The 19,813-nt window shown below is 39.1% G+C and overlaps 1 protein-coding gene across 13 annotated transcripts in view; it reads left to right on the plus strand.

The window, feature by feature from the left end:
* The window catches only part of ADAM22 (ADAM metallopeptidase domain 22), a 220,136-nt gene that overhangs the window by 108,445 nt on the left and 91,878 nt on the right, over positions 1-19,813 (plus strand). For all 13 annotated transcript variants that reach the window (XM_045089765.1, XM_045089764.1, XM_045089767.1 and 10 more), the window contains exon 4: positions 4,153-4,219. In XM_045089765.1, coding sequence (XP_044945700.1) covers positions 4,153-4,219 — 67 coding nt within the window. The remainder of the gene's footprint in view (positions 1-4,152; positions 4,220-19,813) is intronic.

The raw sequence follows: 19,813 nt of genomic DNA on the forward strand, positions 1-19,813 counted from the left end.
AGCATCAGGGATGGGCTTTCTGGATCCCAGGACCTAAGCAGCAGAGATTTAGGGGTTTTCCCTCTGGTATTCCCCACTGGCACAACTTTGTGTCTCTCAAGTGTCTGCTTATTTTTCACTTGTTGCCTCTCTTTCCTTGAATGATATTTTTGTGAATTCCCTTGTTCAGATTCCCAAGAGAGGGAATAATAGTTGGTTCTGCTAGTAAACACTGCCTTTGTATGACAGTTTCCTCCCCCACTTCTGTGAAGTTGAGACTGATACAAGGTTGGGGGCCTGTTCTTCGCAAATATCTGGCTGGTAGCTCTCCTGTGTAGGGTATGGATGTGGGTAATCAGGTGAGATGTGGATGCTGGAACAATGACATGTCTTGCTCGAGGCAGATTTCTATCATGCTTTTGTTTGTTAGAAGTCCTTTAGAATTTGTGAAATACTATCTTATATCCCCATGAGAAGAAAAGAAAGAGGAAGGAAGGAAGGAAAGATGGAGGGAGAGAGACAGGAAGGAAGGAAGGAGAAAAGAAAGACAGCTGTTGGTTGATTGCACAATAGCTGTTCTCTCCCCCGCCCTCCTTTCCCCCAGCATTGTTCAGCTCTCTCTGAGTACTCATGATGCTCAGGCAAGGCTCTGGAGATGGAAAACGATCATTCAAAAGCAAATGTCCCAGTCAAAGGATCTGTTTTGGTGAGGCCCAGTAAGGTAATTCTGGCAAAACATACTTGAGAAGATGGATGCTAGGAGCTTTTGTGTAGAGTTTACTGATTCAAGAAATACAGGGCTTTTCTTCCCTGGGATATTTTTATTTACGTGAGATGCTTTGAACTGCAGTAGCCATGCTAGGGCTATGACAAGAGCTAGTGAAGAGGACAGGTCACTCACCATACTGGTGATGGAGCACCATGAACATGTGCTCACATCCATGTACTGAGCCACCACACCAACTAACTCTGGAACTTCCCTGTTCTTTGGTGGGAAATTATTTTGATGGAATAGGTAATAGCCCACAAGTATGCTACCAGGTAAGCTAGCCCCCACAGGCCAAATTAAAATCTTCAAGTCATGTGGTTTGCTAAATTAACTTGAAGGACATGGTGAGAAGCAAGAAGAAAGAAATGGTTAGGTTATCACCCCTACTATAGGGTCCAAGTTGGAGGGAAGGGATCCCTCCAGCTAAACCTGGAGTGCATGGTGTTCATAAGTTCTGCTTCTCTCCCTGCTGTATCTGCCTTCCCTGCTGATGATGTTTTCAAGGACCAGAGTTGAGGTTTGGGCAAGCTCCATAGGTGGAAGGTAGTTGAAGCTTAATGATGCCCATTTCCCGGTTCTGAGTTACACAGAGATAAGTAGGCTTGGTTAGGAGCTGTAAATTGCTGGGGAGCTAGATGAACAGTAATGGATTCTGTTTGTGTTTTGGGGGCAAAGAATACATGGGGTAAAAATGGGTGTCATCAGTGTTTATTAACCAAAGCAGTTTTATCCCCAAGCCTGCATTGGCAATGTCTGGACACATTTTTGATAGTCATGACTGATGAGTCTGTGAGATGCTATTGGCACCTAGTGAGGGAGGCCAGGGATGCTGCTAAACATACTACAGTGTATAAGATACTCCCCAAGACAAATAATTATCTGGCCCAACATGTCAGTACTATGGAAGTTGGGAAGCCCTGGATGTCACCAATAGGTGATTGAATTAAGATCTCATAGATAGTGTTTATGTATAGTGTATCCTGGATATTTAGTATCTTTTGTGTATTTATTGTATTTATGTATTGTATTTATTACCTAGATATCATTTGGTCACCCATCCCTTTCTAGCATACGTGATCTTTTTAGTTACACTTACCCACTCTATGCATTCTGTCACCTCTAACAAAATTTTGTTTACTAGTTACTCATCTATATTTAAAATATCTTAGTAGGGGTGCCTGGGTGGCTCAGTGGGTTAAAGCCTTTGCCTTCAGCCCAAGTCAGGATCCCAGGGTCCTGGGATCAAGCCCTGCATCAGGTTCTCTGCTCAGCGGGGAGCCTGCTTCCAACTCTCCTCTCTGCCTGCTTGTGATCTCTGTCTGCCATATAAACAAATAAAATCTTTAAAAAATAAAGAGTAAAATAAAATATCTTAGAAGTGTTGGCATATGTTTTGTAAACTTCAAATTTATTCATCTAACAGATCTGCAGAAGCAAATTCACATTACACCTGTCCTGGAATTTCTAACAAGAAAGAAGATATAAATGTCCTATAAATAAACTAAATTATTTAAGCCACTTTTAGTTGTGTTTTCTACAGCTTGCAGCTTTGAGCATCCTAGCTGGTTCCCTCATAACATCAGAAGGAAAATGTATTCCAAAGATATATGAAACAAGGAGTTATACTATAATTATAGGTCCCCTAAAGGGTAATGTAGGGATCAGATACTGTAGGGAATTGATTATGGTACCTCTGTTAATAAAACACATGCTTGATCATTCTGTTTACCTTTCAAGCCAGTGTAGGCTTGGTGCTTATCATGGCAGGCCTATGTGCTCAGATTAAGAGAGAGGAAGAGAGCATGTTTGCATGCAATAGCAGGGTTGGGGGTGTGGAGACAGAGGGAGAGAGAGAATCTTAAGTAGGTTCCACACCTAGTGTGGAGCCTGATACAGGGTTCAATCTCATGATCCTGAAATCATGACTGGACCGAAATCAAGTGTTGGATGCTTAACCTACTGAATCATCCAGGTGCCCCAGAAATTCACATTTTTTTTTCAAAGATTTTATTTATTTATTTGACAGAGAGAAATCACAAGTAGATGGAGAGGCAGGCAGAGAGAGAGAGGGAAGCAGGCTCCCTGCCGAGCAGAGAGCCGATGCGGGACTCGATCCTAGGACCCTGAGATCATGACCTGAGCCGAAGGCAGCGGCTTAACCCACTGAGCCACCCAGGCGTCCCAGAAATTCACATTTTTTAAAAAAGATTTTATTTGTTTATTTGAGAGAGAGAGAGAGAGCATGAGAGGAGGGAAGGTCAGAGGGAGAATTAGACTCCCCACAGAGCTGGGAGCCCGACCTGGGACTTGATCCCAGGACTCTGGAATCATGACCTGAGCGGAAGGCAGTTGCTTAACCAACTGAGCCACCCCGTTGCCCAAAATTCACATTTTTTAAATGATTGGGATAATTTTAGTATGGTAACCTGCAGGGCACTGTGAAAAAGATTTTCTAGTTAGCTGAATATCCATTGACAGAATAAACTTAGAAATTTATAAGTTCTGGGGCTCATTTGGTTAAGCGTCTGCCTTTGACTCAGGTCATGATCTCAAGCTCCTGGGGACTGAGCCCGACATGGGGCTCCCTGCTCAGTGGGGAGTCTGCTTCTCCCTCTCCCTCTGCCCTTACCCTCTGCTCCTGCTGACTCTCTCGCTGCACACTCCCTCTCTCAAATAAATAAATCAAATCTTAAAAAAAGAAATTAATCACTTCATAATTATTTTTATTTAATGATGTTAATTTTATTTATGTCTTCGTGCTTTAAAAATATGGAGACATTAAGACTTTTATGGAAGTTGTGTCTCGAGGCACCACTATTAAAGGGGGAATTTTTTCATATGTGTGGAATTAAAGGAAAGCATATTTAAGAAGATGTAAACATCTTTAAATTGTACAAGAAGGTTGATTAGGAGAGGTTTCAAAAAGGATTATTTAAAAATGCTCAAGGCATATTCCTTCTCATTTTCTCCACCTTTCTTTGCCCCCTTTTAATGTTTTTGTGATGAAAAGGAATATTTTGCTAGGTTAAAATATCACACATTAAAAATGGTAAAGTATGGTAGTAAATCAGAACTATTTGGTAAAAGCTAAAGTAAAAATGGGAAGAATAAGATGTTTTAGGAATAATGTTGAGCTTACGGTAGTTTCCTAGAACCATTGACCTAGGTCAGTGGAATAGGTTAATGACAGGTGATTAAGCTCATCGTTTTTGAGGAGTACTAGGATCTGTGTGTGCGTGTTTGTGAGAGAGAAAATGAAAGAGAGAGAAAGAGACTCATAAAGTTTTATTTTTGTTTTAAAATATTAGCCAAAGAATCATAAAGCTGGTATGTGTAAACTTGTCAATTTTCAGATGATTTACATTTTCAAGGTCCTCTTTAATCATCGTTTCTGTTTGTTACAGCGATTTGCTGTCCTCTGAATACGTAGAGAGACATGTTGAACATGGAGGGAAGACAGTGGAAGTTAAAGTAAGTAAAATTGTCTCCCTGTGGGGGAAATCTTTTGAGAATTTTTAAAATACTGATTCTGATTTTAATTTTCACTGAAACTTCTAAGTGTACAGTTTGGGGCTTTTATATTTTTTCAAGAAAGTGTGTCACCCATTTGTGAATAAAAGCCTTCAGTTATCAGAGAAAGAATTCTTAGTGTGCTGTAGGAATTGTTGGAGTTATGTTTTTGGGTAAAGATTTTATTTATCAGAGAGAGAGAGAGTACAAGCAAGGAGAGTGGCAGAGGAAGAGGGAGAAGCAGGCTTCCTGCTGAGCAGGGAGCCCCATGTGGGACTCGATCCCAGGATCCTGAGATCACAACCCAAGTCAAAGGCAGACCTCAGCAGACTGAGCCACCCAGGCTCCCCTGGAGTTGTGTTTTATGGGATTAATGTAGCACAAGGGTTATTTTTTAGAATATGTCACAGAAAATAATTTCTGAATTTGCCTTTAAGGTTAGCCCTGAGAAATAAGAAGTAAAATCTTGGTTCCAGGATTGATACATGACTTTGCATTCAGTTAAATATTCCCCTGGGGCGCCTGGGTGGCTCAAGTCATTATTCCAGGGTCCTGGGATCGAGCCTCGAATCTGCTCTCTGCTCAGCAGGGAGCCCGCTTCCCCCTCTCTCTCTGCCTGCCTCTCTGCCTTCTTGTGATCTCCATCTGTCAAATAAATAAATAAAATCTCTTTAAAAAAAAAATATTCCCCTGATAAAATGGCAAATTTATTAGGTCTGTAGGGAAAGCCCCTGGGGTTTTTAAATCCCTGGTGAGAGAAATCACAGGACACTGGTTCATTTCAGGTAAGCTCTGAAAGGAAATTTGAATAAAATCCTCTTCCAATTGTAGGCATAGGAATGTATGTTTTTGTCCAGGCTACTGATGATGTCATCTGAGGACTGGTGAGGCTGAATCCCTCCCAGGGTTTTCTTTAGGCCCCTTGTATATAGTACGATGTTTTAGCCAAGTTTTAATTTCTTCTGAACAATGTTTGTACTATTTGTTTTGCTTTATCAGAATTATATTCCATTTAGATTTATTTTCTTTTTCTGAATATAAATTTGATACAGACTCATTTTAGTAAACTTAAAAGTAGAAAAAAAGTGGGGAAAAATGAAAAATCACCCTTAAATTCATCACTGAGGTAAACTTTGTTTTCATTTTGTTGTATGTCCTTTTAGTATTGTTTTGTCCTACGCATGTCTATGTATAGACATTTCCGATAAAGATTTAAAATCTGTTAATTTTTACAAGTGAACTAATTATTATAATTATAACAATCCTTCCAGAAAGTTACTCTAAACTTGTTAAGACTGACTTGGTTGATGTATTTGCACTGCCTTACTGCAGAAAGGATGTCAGGACTCTCCCAGGTCTAACATAGGAGAATAGTGACATTTTGTTTGGAGTTAAAAAAAAATAACTGCTATTTAGAAGCTCTGGGCTTCTATTCTCTTCCCTGTTTATTTGGTTCACTTTCTTATTTTGTAGGATGCTTTTCTGAATGCAGAGTGTATCTTACTCCTTTGTTAAATTAAAGAGGAAAAGAAACAGACAGTTTACTATGTATTTCCATTTCTGCCTGTCAGTGGAATGAGGAAGTACATCTATAGGCATGGAGGGCAGATTAGCAGAAAACTATTTGCTGTTGCTATAGTAATATCCTTTCCAGGAAACTTGTACTTCGTCAACAAAGCTTACTCCACTCAGATTATTAGGCAACGTGGGTATGTATAACACCTAGAGCTCTGATGTTCTGCGCCGTCTTTGCTGATTTTCTAGTCTGAGAATTGCATTTTCTTAGTTGATGGTTTGTCTAACCCCCCAAGCCTATTAAATCAGGGAAATAATTAATCCACCCTTCAATCAAACTCGAAGGCCAGAAGACATTTCTCCCTTTAAGAAAACCACTTGGATCTCACCCATCACCTCCATTTGTTTCTAATCCATTTAAAAATCTAACTCAAAATTCTCCTCTGGGTTTTTTCCAGGAACCACACTGAAAGCTCTGAACCCTGCCCCATCAATGAGTTAGTAGCCAGTTATTTTCCTGTTGGTTCCCTTGTGTTGTGCCCTTTGTGCTTCGCTGTTTGGGGTGTTTCTTTTTACATGGAGTCTGTTAGTTCTCTTTTCTTTACTAATGACTCGGAATTTTCTCAAGCCTTTCTTTCACTATACATTAGGAATGAAAATTGTAGCATTTCATATTTTTTTCTTTCTACTACCTTTTCAAAAAAAAATTTTTTTTCTTACCTTCTGTATCAGTTTGCTAAGGCTGCTATCACAAAGTACCACAGAGTGGCTTAAACAACAGAAATGTATTTTCTGGGGTGCCCAGGTGGCTCAGTCTGTTAAGTGGCTGCCTTTGGCTCATGGTCATGCCTTCGGCTCAACACCATAGGTCATGATCCTATCCTGGGATGGAGCCCCACATTGGGCTCCCTGCTCAGTGGAGAGCCTGCTTCTCCCTCTACCTCTGTCTGCTGTGCTCTCCCTCTCCATCTCTCTGTCAAATAAATAAATAAAATCTTTTTTAAAAATGTATTTTCTTAACAATTTTGGAGGCTCAAAGACCAAGATCAAGGTGTCAACTGGGTTGGTTTCCTCTGAGGCTTTTAGATGGTGCCTTCTCCTTATGCCTTACATGGTTTTCCCTCTGCGTCTGTCTGTGCTTTAATTTCTTCTTCTTCCTTTTTATTTATTTGAGAGAGAGAGTGAGAGAGAGTGCAGGAGCAGAAGAAGGGCAGAGGAGAGGGAGAAGCAGGCTCCCTGCTCGAGCCTGATTTAGGGATCCATCCCAGAACCCTGGGATGAGCCAAAGACAGATGCCCAGCTGACTGAGCCACCCAGGAGCCCTCTGATTTCTTCTCCTAAAACAAACTATTCCTCATGTTGGATTAGGGCCTACTCAAACATCCTCATTTTAACTTAATTACTTCTTTAAAGACTATATCTTCAAGTACAATTATAATCTGTGGTACCTGAGGGGTTAGGACTTCAACATAAGAATTTCAGAGGAATAAAATTAAACCCATAACACCTTTCCTAAGAGGGCCATGCTTTTGTTTTGTTTTGTTTTTTTTAAAGGCTTATTTATTTTAGAGAGTGTGAGGGTGACAGAGACCATGAGTGGGAGGGGCAGAGGGAAAGGGGGGAGAATCTCAAGCAGACTCCACACTGAGTGCACTGAGCATGGAGCCCCATATAGGGCTCAGTCTCACAACCCTGAGGAGATGGCCTAAGCTGAAGCCAAGAGTTCCACGCTGAGCAGACGGCACTACCCAGGTGCACCTTGTGTTTTTAAATTTTTTTAAAATTGGCCTTTGTTTTGGAAGTGAAATAAATGAAGGGTATGTGAAATAAAGACAAAGCTGTACTTCTTTTGATGATATAAAATCAAAAGCAAAATCATTATGCCAGATTGGGACGCCTGGGTAGTGCAGTCTGTTATGCATCTGACTCATGAGTTCAACTCAGGTCATGATCTTGGGGTTATGGGATTGAGCTCCGCATGGTGCTCCCCTTTGGGCAAGGAGTCTTCTTGAGATTTCTTCTGCCCCTCACGCTGATTGTAGTCTCTCTCTGTTTCTCTCTCAAATAAATAAATAATTAAAATCTTAAAAAAAAAAAATCATTAGGCCATGTTTAAACAATGGCTAGATACCAATCTAGTAAATGACTCTGCTCAGGTGTCATGGAACCTTTAATTTGTGAAACTCAGGTGCAATGCATTTATTAAAGAGTGTGAGTATGAATGTGGGAAAAGGAATACATTTGCATGAAATAGCTACTTTGGTGAATCTTTTAGATTGTGATAATCTTTTTTCAAACCTTTTTATTTATTATATTTAAATTAAAACAAATAAAAAATTTTATTTATTTGAGAGAGAGAGCATGCACAGGAGCGTGAGGGGGGAGGGGCAGAGGAAGAAGCAGACTCCCCACTGAGCAGGGAGCCTGATTTGGGAGGCTGGATCCCAGGGCCCTGAGATCATGGCCTGAGCTGAAGGCAGACACTTAACTGACTGAGCCACCCAGGAGCCCCTAAAACCTTTTTAAATTGTAAAATGTAACACTGACACAGAAATTGCTAAGGTGAGTACCCTATAACCCCCATCCGAATCAAGAAACAGCTCAACCAGGTCTCCTGTGTGCTGCTTCCCAAACCCAAGCCCCTCCCTCCTCTTACAGACTTGTAAATAGTACTGTGACTTCAGTGGTTGTAATTTCCTCATTTTTGCTTATTGCGTTATCACATGAGCTTGTATTCCTGCAGTTTAATTTGCCTATCTGAAGTTTTTTTTAGTGAGTTTTTTTTTTTTCCAAGATTTTATTTATTTATTTGACAGAGAGCGAAAGCACAAGCAGGGGGAGAGGCGGGCAGAGGGAGAGGGAGAAGTGAGCCAGTTAATGAGTTTTAAGACAGTCTCTTTTAATCTGTTGGTTTCTCCATATCTTTCTTTTTTTTCCTTCTCCCTTGCAATTTATATGTTGTTTCTTCAACAAATCAATTGTTTATCCTATGTGGTTCACAGTCTGAATTTTGCTGTTGACTTCAATGTTATATTTAGAGTAAAATGAAATCTATGTCAGTCTTCCCATAAGATAGTGATTTGTATTATCAGCAAGGACATTCTATGCCTTGTTGAAGGTAGTTTTATTCCAGTCAGACAGATACATAATCCCTATTTTAAAGTTCTATTAAAATCTTTTCTTCAAAGTTTACAAAGATAAAAGATTTAAGTGGGGGGAAAAAAGAGAGATTTTTATTCCTTTAATAAGACATTATTAATCTCGTCTTTCCCTTACATTTATTTCCAGTTCATTTAAAAATTAAATTCTAAATTTGCCCCTTAGTTTAGGAAGAACTTTTATGGGTTCAATATGAACTTCTAAGACAATTTTAACCTTAAGTTTCAATCTATCAGAACATCTAGGGAACACTGTCTTTTTATTTTGACTGTGATGAACTGTAGATTTAGATTCTTAAGACAAAGTGAGCTGGGATTGACAAGTAGCAGCAAATAAGTCTAAACCATGCAGTTCGCAGTTTTACAGTTAGCTAGCTTTTTTTTTTTTTTTTTGTCTTGAGGCTAAAGACTGCCAGTATTCAACTTAATTGGTTGCCAGTTACATAGGCTCTAGTTAATGAGTTTTATAATACTAATAATAGTAACCACTGGTATTTATTGCTCATGATGTGACAGGCACATGAATTCATGTGTATTGCATGCTCAAAACGACCTGTGATTATAATTATTATGAAACTTGACAGGAAGCTGAGGTTATATAATTTGCTGAAGATAACACAGTAAAAAGTAGTAGAGCCACAGTTAACATTTAAGTTCCTTAACTCCCAGGCAGACTCTCACACCATATTATCTACCATAAATTCTGTATTACGTAAGATAGGCTAGCCATGAAGACAGAAATGTATTTTATTTAGACTTATTTTATACATACTTATTTCATTTTGGACGTATCTAGCAATTACTCTTTTATAGTCTTATTCTTCAGCTAAAGTGATGGTCTATTCAAAGACCCTTTATGTATTTCTCTCAACTTTGGTCATGTGTTCAGGTAATTGTTTAGTAATGTCCATTGCTTTAGGCAAAATATGGTAGAGACACATCCAGCCTGTTTTACTTATCATATCTCAGGAAAATAGTCATAGTATGAGTTTTAGAACATTAGGAAAGGAATGGCTAAATCTTTATACCAAGAATGTGTATAGATGTGGGATGAGGCAGATTTCCTTTGTGTGAAAACGTAAAAACAGATGGCTTGGTATAGACATAGGGCTTATTATATTTATTACCAGTGAAAGACTGTGACCAGTCACCAGTATCATTTGTTCTAACAGGTTTTTGGGGAGTAGTTAGTTTTTTTATGTATTATGATAATAATCAAAAGTACTAGCTGCTAAGTGTCTAATTAGTTCAAATTATTTCTACTATATGTGAGCACTCCTCGCTTGTCTTTGGGTCAAATCCTAATCCTTGAGGATAGGTGTATACAGAGATGCCTTTTACACAGCATTGACTTTGACTGGCAATCAACAGGTTACTGTCCGTCGTATGTGTAAGTGAATTGTGTGCACTCAAGGATCATTGTCTTGAATTATGTCCATAGGGGCAGTAAAAAGATGGTAAGAAAGCAAAGGAGTGTGGACCAAGGTTGAAGTCTAGAAAAAGGTAAAGGATGTGGAGAGAGTGCTGTGTGTTGGGGTGCTGGTATCAGAGGAGAAAGTGTCTCCTTGAGGGTGGGAGAGGTTTTTATGACTCAAGGGAACATTTTCTTAGTGGAATGGCGGTGTAATTTTCATTAAAAATATTTTTTGTCTTTTTTTTTAAGATTTTATTTATTTATTTGTCAGAGAGAAAGAGACAGAGAGAGCATGGGCACAAGCAGGGGGAGCAGCAGGCAGAGGGAGAAGGAGACACCCCCCTGAGCAAGGAGCCCCACATGGGACCCAATCTCAGGACCCTGGGATCATGACCTGAGCCAAAGGCAGACACTTAACCAACTGAGCCACCAGGCATCCCTTCATTAAAAATATTTTCTGAGCAAATTAAAATGGCTCCTGTTAACTCTGAAAATAGAATGTTAGTAAAGTTGATACAGAAGCAAGGCGAAAGCCCCAATTCTTTTTTTCTTTTCTTTTCTTTTTTTTTTTTTTTTTTTTTTTTTTTTTTTTTTTTTTTTTTTTACCAAATAGTTTTTCTCCTGCTGTTCACATCCATCTTCCCTCCCTGAGTTTGAAGCTCCATGAAAGATCCCCAGCTTAACCAGCAGGTGCATATGCTACAGGCTGAATCTCTAGATTCCTTTTGCACTCATTTTTCTGAGTCAGATTTCTAGCTCATTCTTCTTTCTTGAAAGAGATACCTTTTCTTCTTATCCCGCCTTAATCTTTTTGCTTTCTACAATGAATGTGCCAAAGAAGGAAAAAAAAAATTTCTAGTGGAGAACAGCTTTAAGAGATCACTTAGAAACGATTAAATATCTGACTTTTAGGACAACACTGACCTTCCTGACTTATGCTAACTTTGTAGCTGCTATAACCCTAAACAGTATCCATAGATAATGGCTTGTTTTCTTGAATTGTATTCAAGCTTCCTCATGTCTCATTTTCTGATTTCTCCATGATGAACATAATGATCAACACTTGAATAGTTTAGAAGTTGTGTAATATATTAAATAATGTTTCTTAAGATATCTTTTAACTTACTTTGTTTGTAAAAAATACCCCTCAAATAATAATAGGGTGGTAAAAAATATTGTGGACTTCTTTCTTAAGTAAAAAATGTTCTCAGTTTGTCATTAGTCGATTTAGTTTATTTAAAATATAGGTTATAGTTTAGTGACTGCATTCTGAATACTCTGCTTTTTATAATGATACAACATTGACATATCGTTTTATGAAATAGGGATTTTTCTTGAATTCATTGCATACAATTGAAGGGTACATAAATGCTTGAACTATTTCTTTTTTTGGCCATAGGAGCACAAAAATGGCTATTAAACTGCCACAGTGTCATTATATATATTTATTGCAGCAGAAAAGATGCACAGAGGGGTTAATCTGCTTTTGCTTATCCTGGATATCAAGTTTCCTTATTGATTCTCAAAACTGCGTTTCCATCCAGAATCTTGGTTCTTCCTACAGATGCCAGAAGAGTAAGCGATGAAGAAGAAAAGCAGAACTAGACTTGGGTGTGCAGTAAATTTTGCTATGTGCATTAGTACAGAGACACCCATGCCATCCCATTGGTGATGAATCTTCTGAAAGAGACTAGTTTTGTTTTGTTTTCAAATAGCTTTTAAGTAATCTCTTTATTTTGAGGTTGTCTTTTTTTTTTTTTAAAGATTTTATTTTTATTTATTTATTTGACAGACAGAGATCACAAGTAGGCAGCGAGGCAGGCAGAGAGAGAGAGAGAGAGAGAGGGAAGCAGGCTTCCTGCGGAGCAGAGAGCCCGATGTGGGGCTCGATCCCAGGACCCTGAGATCATGACCCGAGCCGAAGGCAGCAGCCCAAACCACTGAGCCACCCAGGCGCCCCTTGAGGTTGTCTTTTGACATAAATGCAAACAACAGCTACTGTTGACAAGTAATCTATACAGAAGCCTTTTAAAATCTTGGGTTTTTTGTTTGTTTGTTTGCTAGTTTGTTTTTAGGAGGACTCACCAACAATATTTCTCTTCCAAAATGCACTTCTTATTAACAATTTCCCCTTGCATTTGAGGAACATGTTCTCTATCTTGAATTCTCACTACAGTAGCTTTTTCACAGACTCTTGGATAAGGGAATAATACTCAGTTATCTAGACAGTAATCAAGGCGGGTGGTCTGGGAGGTTGGTTTAGAGAGAATTTCTTTTTAAACGGATCTGTTTGTAGAAGTTGTCATGTAAGCTCTTGTATTGCCTTTAATTTCAAATCCAAGGATCAGGCATTTCCCCTGGCTCTGTGGAAACAGGGAAGGCCTTTATCTAGTAAAGTAACTTAGTGCTGTGCATTTTAAGGATGGCTGAGGAGCAGACTATCAGGTAAAGACCCTTAGTTGGTCCTTTTGGGTGGGGATCCTGCTGCCATGATAATGGGGATTTTTTTTTTTTAATAACTTTATTGAGATACAGCTCATTTGCCATAAACCAAAGTGGGTTTGGGTCTCTATTTTGTCTGTTAGGGAGATTTTTAAACTGAGTGTGTGTGAATCGAGTTGATTAAAATTATGACAGTTTAATGAAGCAATGGTAAGTATGCTTGACAGAGGCTACTACCCATATGTCAGAATGCATATTTATGTTCTTCTTGCTAGACTGCCTGGGAAATTCAGGTTAAGGACTCTCACCAGTGCACCTGCGCTCTGGAGCAGAGCCCCAGGTGCAGGAGGAAGGACAGTTTTAGGTATAGGTGTTACAGGTTGTGGGGTGGGTATGCATTTACCTCACACTGGTTCTCTTTACCAGAGGGGACATTTTCAGCTGTCATATCTGCAGACATGATAACTTTTTACACAATTAAAAACCAAGTTCACCCCAAATACACAATTTTAAAAATTAGATGACTTCTAGAAATCTCAATTCTGAGACAGTTTATGAGTTATAAGTTAACATCAGTCTTGACAGTAAAACTAGAATGACTTTAAAAAATTTTTATTCTCTCCATCTCCCAATTTCCTCCATGTTATTCCTTATGCTCCACAAGTAAGTGAAACCATATGATAATTGACTCTCTCTCCTTGACTTATTTCACTCAGGAGAAGTGAGTTGGGGGAAATCAGAGGTAGAGACAAACCGTGAGACACTGTGGACTCTGAGAGACAAACAGGGTTTTGGTTTTTTTTTTTTTTCATTTTTTAATTTCTTTATATACATATAATGTATTATTAGCCCCAGGATACAGGTTTTTGAATCGCCAGGTTTACACACTTCACTCACCATATCATGTACCCTCCCCAATGTCTATAACCCCACCACCCTCTCCCTCACCCCCTACCCCCGGTCACCCTCAGTTCGTTTTATGACAGTAAGAGTCTCTTATGGTTTGTTTCCCTTCCGATCCTATGTTGTTTCATTTATTCTTTTCCTACCCTCCAAACCCCCCACGTTGCATCTCCACTTCCTCATATTAGGGAGATCGAATGATAGTTGTCTTTCTCTGATTGACTTATTTCGCTAAGCATAATACCTTCTAGTTCCATCCACGTCATTGCAAATGGCAAGATTTCATTTTTGGTGGCTGCATAGTATTCCATTGTATGTATATATATATATATATATATATACACACATATATATACAACATCTTCTTTATCCATTCATCTATTGATGGACATCTAGGTTCTTTCCATAGTTTGGCTATTGTAGATATTGCTGCTATAAACATTCAAGTGCACCTGCCCCTTTAGATCACTATGTTTGTATCTTTAGGGTAAATACCAAGTAGTGCAATTGCTGGGTCATAAGGTAGCTCTATTTTCAATTTTTTGAGGAACCTCCATGCTGGACAAACAGGGTTTTGGAGGGGGTTGGGGGGTGGGGTGAGCCTCGTGATGGGTATTGTGGAGGGCATGTATTGCATGGAGCACTGGGTGTGGTGCATAAATAATGAATTTTGGAACACTGAAAAAAAATTAAATTTTAAAAGAAGTAACAATAATAAAAAGATATTTATAATATTAAAAAATTTTTGTTCTATGTATTTTTCTTATCCATGAATATTTGATAACCAACTGTGGATAACTAGTTTTGAATTTTATTATATTTAATGACTTCATTAGCCTCTAACTGCTGACATAAATAATTAAAAAAAAAAAAAAAACCTCAGGATGGTAGGAGTCTACAAGAATGAGATCTAGAGGGGCACCTGAGTGGCTCAGTTGTTAAGCATCTGCCTTCGGCTCAGGTCATGATCCCAGGGTCCTGGGATTGAGCCCCACATTGGGCTCCCAGCTCTGCATGAAGCCTGCTTCTCTCTCTCCTACTGCCCCTGCTTGTGCTCCCTCTCTCGCTTTGTCTATCTCTGTCAAATAAATAATAAATGAAATCTTAAAAAAAAAAAAAAGAATGAAATCTAGACTTTCTATGTAGGGTTAATCTTCCAGTAATTTAATAAGATAATATTGAACTGAGTAATGGGGGGATGGTAGTGGGATTTAATTCTAGAATCTCCTGGTGCAGAGATGATTCTAGAATTGCAAATAGATCCAGCACAGGAAACCTCATTCTTCTGGCCCAGCGGGGTTGAGCTGCTGCTCGTTTTTAAATACTTCTGTTTTTAAATAGTGGATTATATCAGAATGAAGCCTCATCAGTTTTTTCTGTTACTGCAAGGCCACGATATCCGCATATATGTATTTTAAAGTATTTTAAATCAAGAACAAAAGTGTAGCTGTAAAAGCCATACATTGGAGGGTGAGTGTATGGGAATCCTGGTCAGCTGGCTTTATTGACTGATAATTACCATGCGTTGCTGTCCTGTATGAAGTCTGTTTTCATTGCTGTCTGTAGGGCTAAATTTTAGTAATGAGTAACTGCTGCCAGTGATTAAATGTTAGCTCTTGGGAAGAGGTTACCAGTTCTTACAAAGCTAAACTTATTTTGCTCCCTTAAAGCTACTAGTGGCATGTTCTCTCCAGCTACTTGTGCTCACCTTAATGGAGTTTAAAAAATAAAATGACTTGCTGTCCTTCTGTTCTATATCATTCTCAAAATTTTGCATTTTTATGAATTAATTATTACGAGCCCATAAGTGCTCATTTTACCATCAGGGATCTCTTGTTTCATACATTCTAAACCTCTTTGAATCCTAAAGATCTCCTGATGGTGTCAGTACTGGTAACTGGACTGAGGAATAAAAGAGCAGAAGAATTGGTGGCAACCGGAGAAGCAGCAAATGCTGGGATGGTACTTGCTCTGTGCTGGGTACTCATCTCATATGCCAAGTTACTTAGTCCTCCTGTAGTACCATTGCTGTCCTCATTTTGCAGCAAGGAAACTGAGGCACAGATAGTTTAACTAACTTGCCAGAGAACTTGAAGCCGGAGTTCCTGCTTTAATCCACTATTGTCTACCTTCTCTATGGAAACGATCACAATACCAGAGGATTCGGAATGCACATATTTAAGTCAGAACACCCCAATTTACCATTTGCAGTTACATCGACATTAGCAGTTTGTTTTAGTAAGACATACATTAAAAAAAGATGTCATCTTTGGTTGAAGTGAGTTTTGATTATTCTAAATAGAAATTTCTGTTCTTCTAAAGAAAACCAAATGCCTTCTCAGGAAGCCTTGTTTTTTCAGGCATTCTCTCTTGGGGTTTATTTTTAGTCCTTCTTTGTTCTCCGTAGAGGCTGGACTGAGTATTGTTCAGCACGGGGAATCGCCACGGCCCCTGAGCTCTAACTGTTGGAAATATGTAGCTGTTTCACACATGGCAGACACATGCTTCAGTTCTTAGGCCCATCTTAAGCATATGTGTATTTTTGCTTGCATCTGGAAGAATGTGAAGTTTTATGGACAAGAGTAACTAAGCTAAAACACATCATCATCCTGCCAACAGACTAGAAGATATTTGGTTGTATTTCTGCCACGGCACTTTAAAGTACCCATCCTCCTTTCTTCCCCAGCGAGTGAGCACGTGCGTACACACCCACACACACACACACACGAGGAATAAAAGAGCTACACAAATTAAATGTAAAAATTAGTAAAGTGTTTGTTTCTTCCCCACATGTATAGTTCTTCTGGGTATGTCTCCCAGCATTATTTTTTAGCCATGGCTAGCCATCTATTTAGTATCTTTTTGATGAGCTGGACAATGTGTGCATTTTCCCCTTGGCAGGTTTATGCAGACATATGCTCCTCTGCCGTCTTGTAATCAGTGTGGTTTCAGGAAGGTCTCAGATTTCTTGATTTGATTCTCTTTGCATTATAGGAGAAAATTCTGTGCAGATTAAGTAAATTTTGCTTTCCCTTGGGACAGAAGCAAGGTTGCTCTATGTCCATCATCATGTATAATGCATCAGCTACCTTAATGGCATTGTTAAGATTCCAAGTAGTCTTAACTCTGTAGCCTGAAGGAAATATATTGGCCCATTACCAGTTTATACAGGTCAAGTATCTTCGTGCTGGGAGCAGGGAAAAATGAAAAGTGACAGCTGGTGTCAGCATGAATTCTCTTTCAAAGCTCTGTTTGTATCCAGTTTGAGTAGAAAGTCCTGTTTATTTTCATTCTAGTGTTAAGATTTTTTCCCAAATAAGTATTGAAATCATTATTTCATCTGTTAATGTTCAAGGTGTTATACATAAACTTAAAAAGACATGTTCCCATAAATTAAAACAAAATTAAAAGTAGCACTAACTAATGGTATTCTATGTTTGGAACCAATTAACTATTTTGTAATAGAATATATTGTTCCTACTTTAATCCTAGTTAAAGAATTAACTTTTCATTATACAGTGTCGTATAAATCGACTGTTGCAAATGTTTTTGAAATTAGAGTGAATTGTTAGAGTAATTATGATTGAATAAGAAGTTGTGGAAGTGTTTTTGACAAGTTTGAAACTCATTTGAAGCAAAAAAAATCATTATTTCCTGGTGTTGTCCTAAATGAGTGCTATTTCCTTATTCCTTTTTTTAAAATACTCCTATTTTCCAGTAAATAAATGGCCACTATAAAAACAAAAACAGGTAGGAACGCCTGGGTAGCTCAATCAGTTAAGCATCAGACACTTGATATTGACTCATGTCATTATCTCAGGATTCTGAAATCAAGCCCTGAGTTGGGCATGGAGTCTGATTAAGATTCTCTCTCACTATCCCTCTGTCCCATTCCCCCCCACAAAAAAACCCCAAAATAAAACAAAACAGGTAATAAAGAGTAGAGTAAAAAGTACCTCAGCATTGAGTGGTTTGAGTGTTTACAGCCATTTTGGAGGGTGATTATTCTGGGGTCTGCTGATGTTTTTATCAAAGCATCCTTTTTGTTGTATATAAGAGGTAGAAGGGGAGGTAGATGCAAGTGGACTTGATTATCCTTGTAGAAAACTTCTAAAAATTTAGGAAACTGGAGTTTAAATGAATAGGAAAGCTGACATGAGAGATTTATGACAGAGTAGAAAAAAGCCTAAATTCTCAGATACCCTGCCTGTGTTCTCAATCCTCCTTCATTCGATAGCTGTGTGTTGAATGCTTGCCATTAGCTCAGGGAAGTGGCTATGAATAGTATGATGCAATTCCCACTCTTGTAAAACTTGTCGTTTAGTAGGGATGACAGGCATAATGAAAATACCGCATTGCTACCAAAAAAGCTTTTTTTTTTTTTAAGATTTTATTTATTTATTTGACAGACAGAGATCACAAGTAGGCAGAGAAGCAGGCAGAGAGGATGAAGCAGTCTCTCTGCTGAGCAGAGAGCCGGATGTGGGGCTCGATCCCAGGACCCTGAGACCATGACCTGAGCCAAAGGCAGAGGCTTTAACCCACGGAGCCACCCAGGCGCCCCTACCAAAAGAGCTTTTTAAAATGACATTTATGAAAGAGCTGTAAAGGGAATTAGGTCCACATAGTCCTGAAAGCATTTGATGGGAGACCTGACCTAGTCTGCTTGGCCAGGGAATACTTCCATAGGGAAATGATATTAATTCTGAAGTTTGAAAGCTAAGTGGGAGGGGAACAGCTTTTAGGCAGTGAAATTAGCACTTGTAAGGGTCCAGGGGCCTTGCTGTAGGATATAGGTGCATGAGAGAAATAGAGACCAGAGAGGGTGGATAGAGTAAGAGGTGGACACAGCATCAGAGCAGGGGTATGGTATTTTGACCAGAGCCTCAACTCAAAGAAATGAGATGTGACCTGCAGGAATCAGGCCAGTCCCTCCTTTGGACTTCACACATTGATTTCTCTCTTTTCTCGATATTCTAAAAAACCTGGACAGTATAGTACTTGTAATTGTCTCTGGATGGCAGAATAGTTGCTCTGGTAATTCTGAGTGGGGTCGGTAGGTTTTCCACATAGCAATTAGATTTTTTTTTTAAGATTTTATTTACTTATTTGACAGATCACAAGTAGGCAGAGAGGCAGGCAGAGAGAGAGGAGCAAGCAGGCTCCCTGCTGAGCAGAGAGCCCAATGTGGGACTTGATCCCAGGACACCCGGATCATGACCTGAGCTAAAGGCAGAGAGCTTAACCCACTGAGCCACCCAGGCACCCCAGCAATTAGATTTTTGTGTAGAGTTAATTGCTATCTCTCTTTGAGCTTCTTCATACTACTTTTTTGATTAAGAAAAAGATTTCTTTTTTTAAAGATTTTATTTATTTACTTGACAGAGAGAAATTACAAGTACACTGAGAGGCAGGCAGAGAGAGAGAGAAGGAAGCAGGCTCCCTGCTGAGCAGAGAGCCCGATGCGGGACTCGATCCCAGGACCCTGAGATCATGACCTGAGCTGAAGGCAGCGGCTTAACCCACTGAGCCACCCAGGCGCCCCAAGAAAAAGATTTTTAAAATATTTTTCTTGAGTAGTGTTAACAGATGTAACTGAGCACTTGTTTTGTTTTCAAGTCTAAGGACAGGTCTAAAGTTTGGACGCAGGAAATCTTAAAGACTGACAATTCTGTTAGGGCTAGACAGACCAGAATTCACATCCTGACCCTGCCAGTTCATGTTTGTATGGCCCTGGACAGTACTTTCTCCTCCTGTGTTTCATTGTCTTCATCTATTAAATGAGGAAAACAAACGTGTACCCAGAGCTTTGGGTATGGGAAATGCTCCACAAATATTAATTTTGATATTATTAAGGGAAAGTGGCACTTTGTAAAACATTTCTGGCTAAGCCTTTGGTGGCTTCTGCCCATTCTTTCTGCTAATTTCTGATCCTGCTGAGGACACAGGAGGCACAGCAGGATCAACCAAAGCTGTTCTTCACGCTCTGCCTCCTAATAAAACAATCATCTGTGCCTCTGGACTCTCAATTCCATGAGAAGCTACTCCAAGAGTAAGCTCTTTTGGAAATTTATACTGTAGGTGTAGCTTTCAGCTTTTGGTGTACCTAGAAGACAATAAATA

The sequence above is a fragment of the Mustela putorius genome, unplaced genomic scaffold, assembly GCF_011764305.1.
Source record: "Mustela putorius furo isolate JIRA1106 unplaced genomic scaffold, ASM1176430v1.1 tig00003845_pilon_pilon_pilon, whole genome shotgun sequence".
In the NCBI taxonomy this organism is placed as follows: Eukaryota; Metazoa; Chordata; class Mammalia; order Carnivora; family Mustelidae; genus Mustela; species Mustela putorius.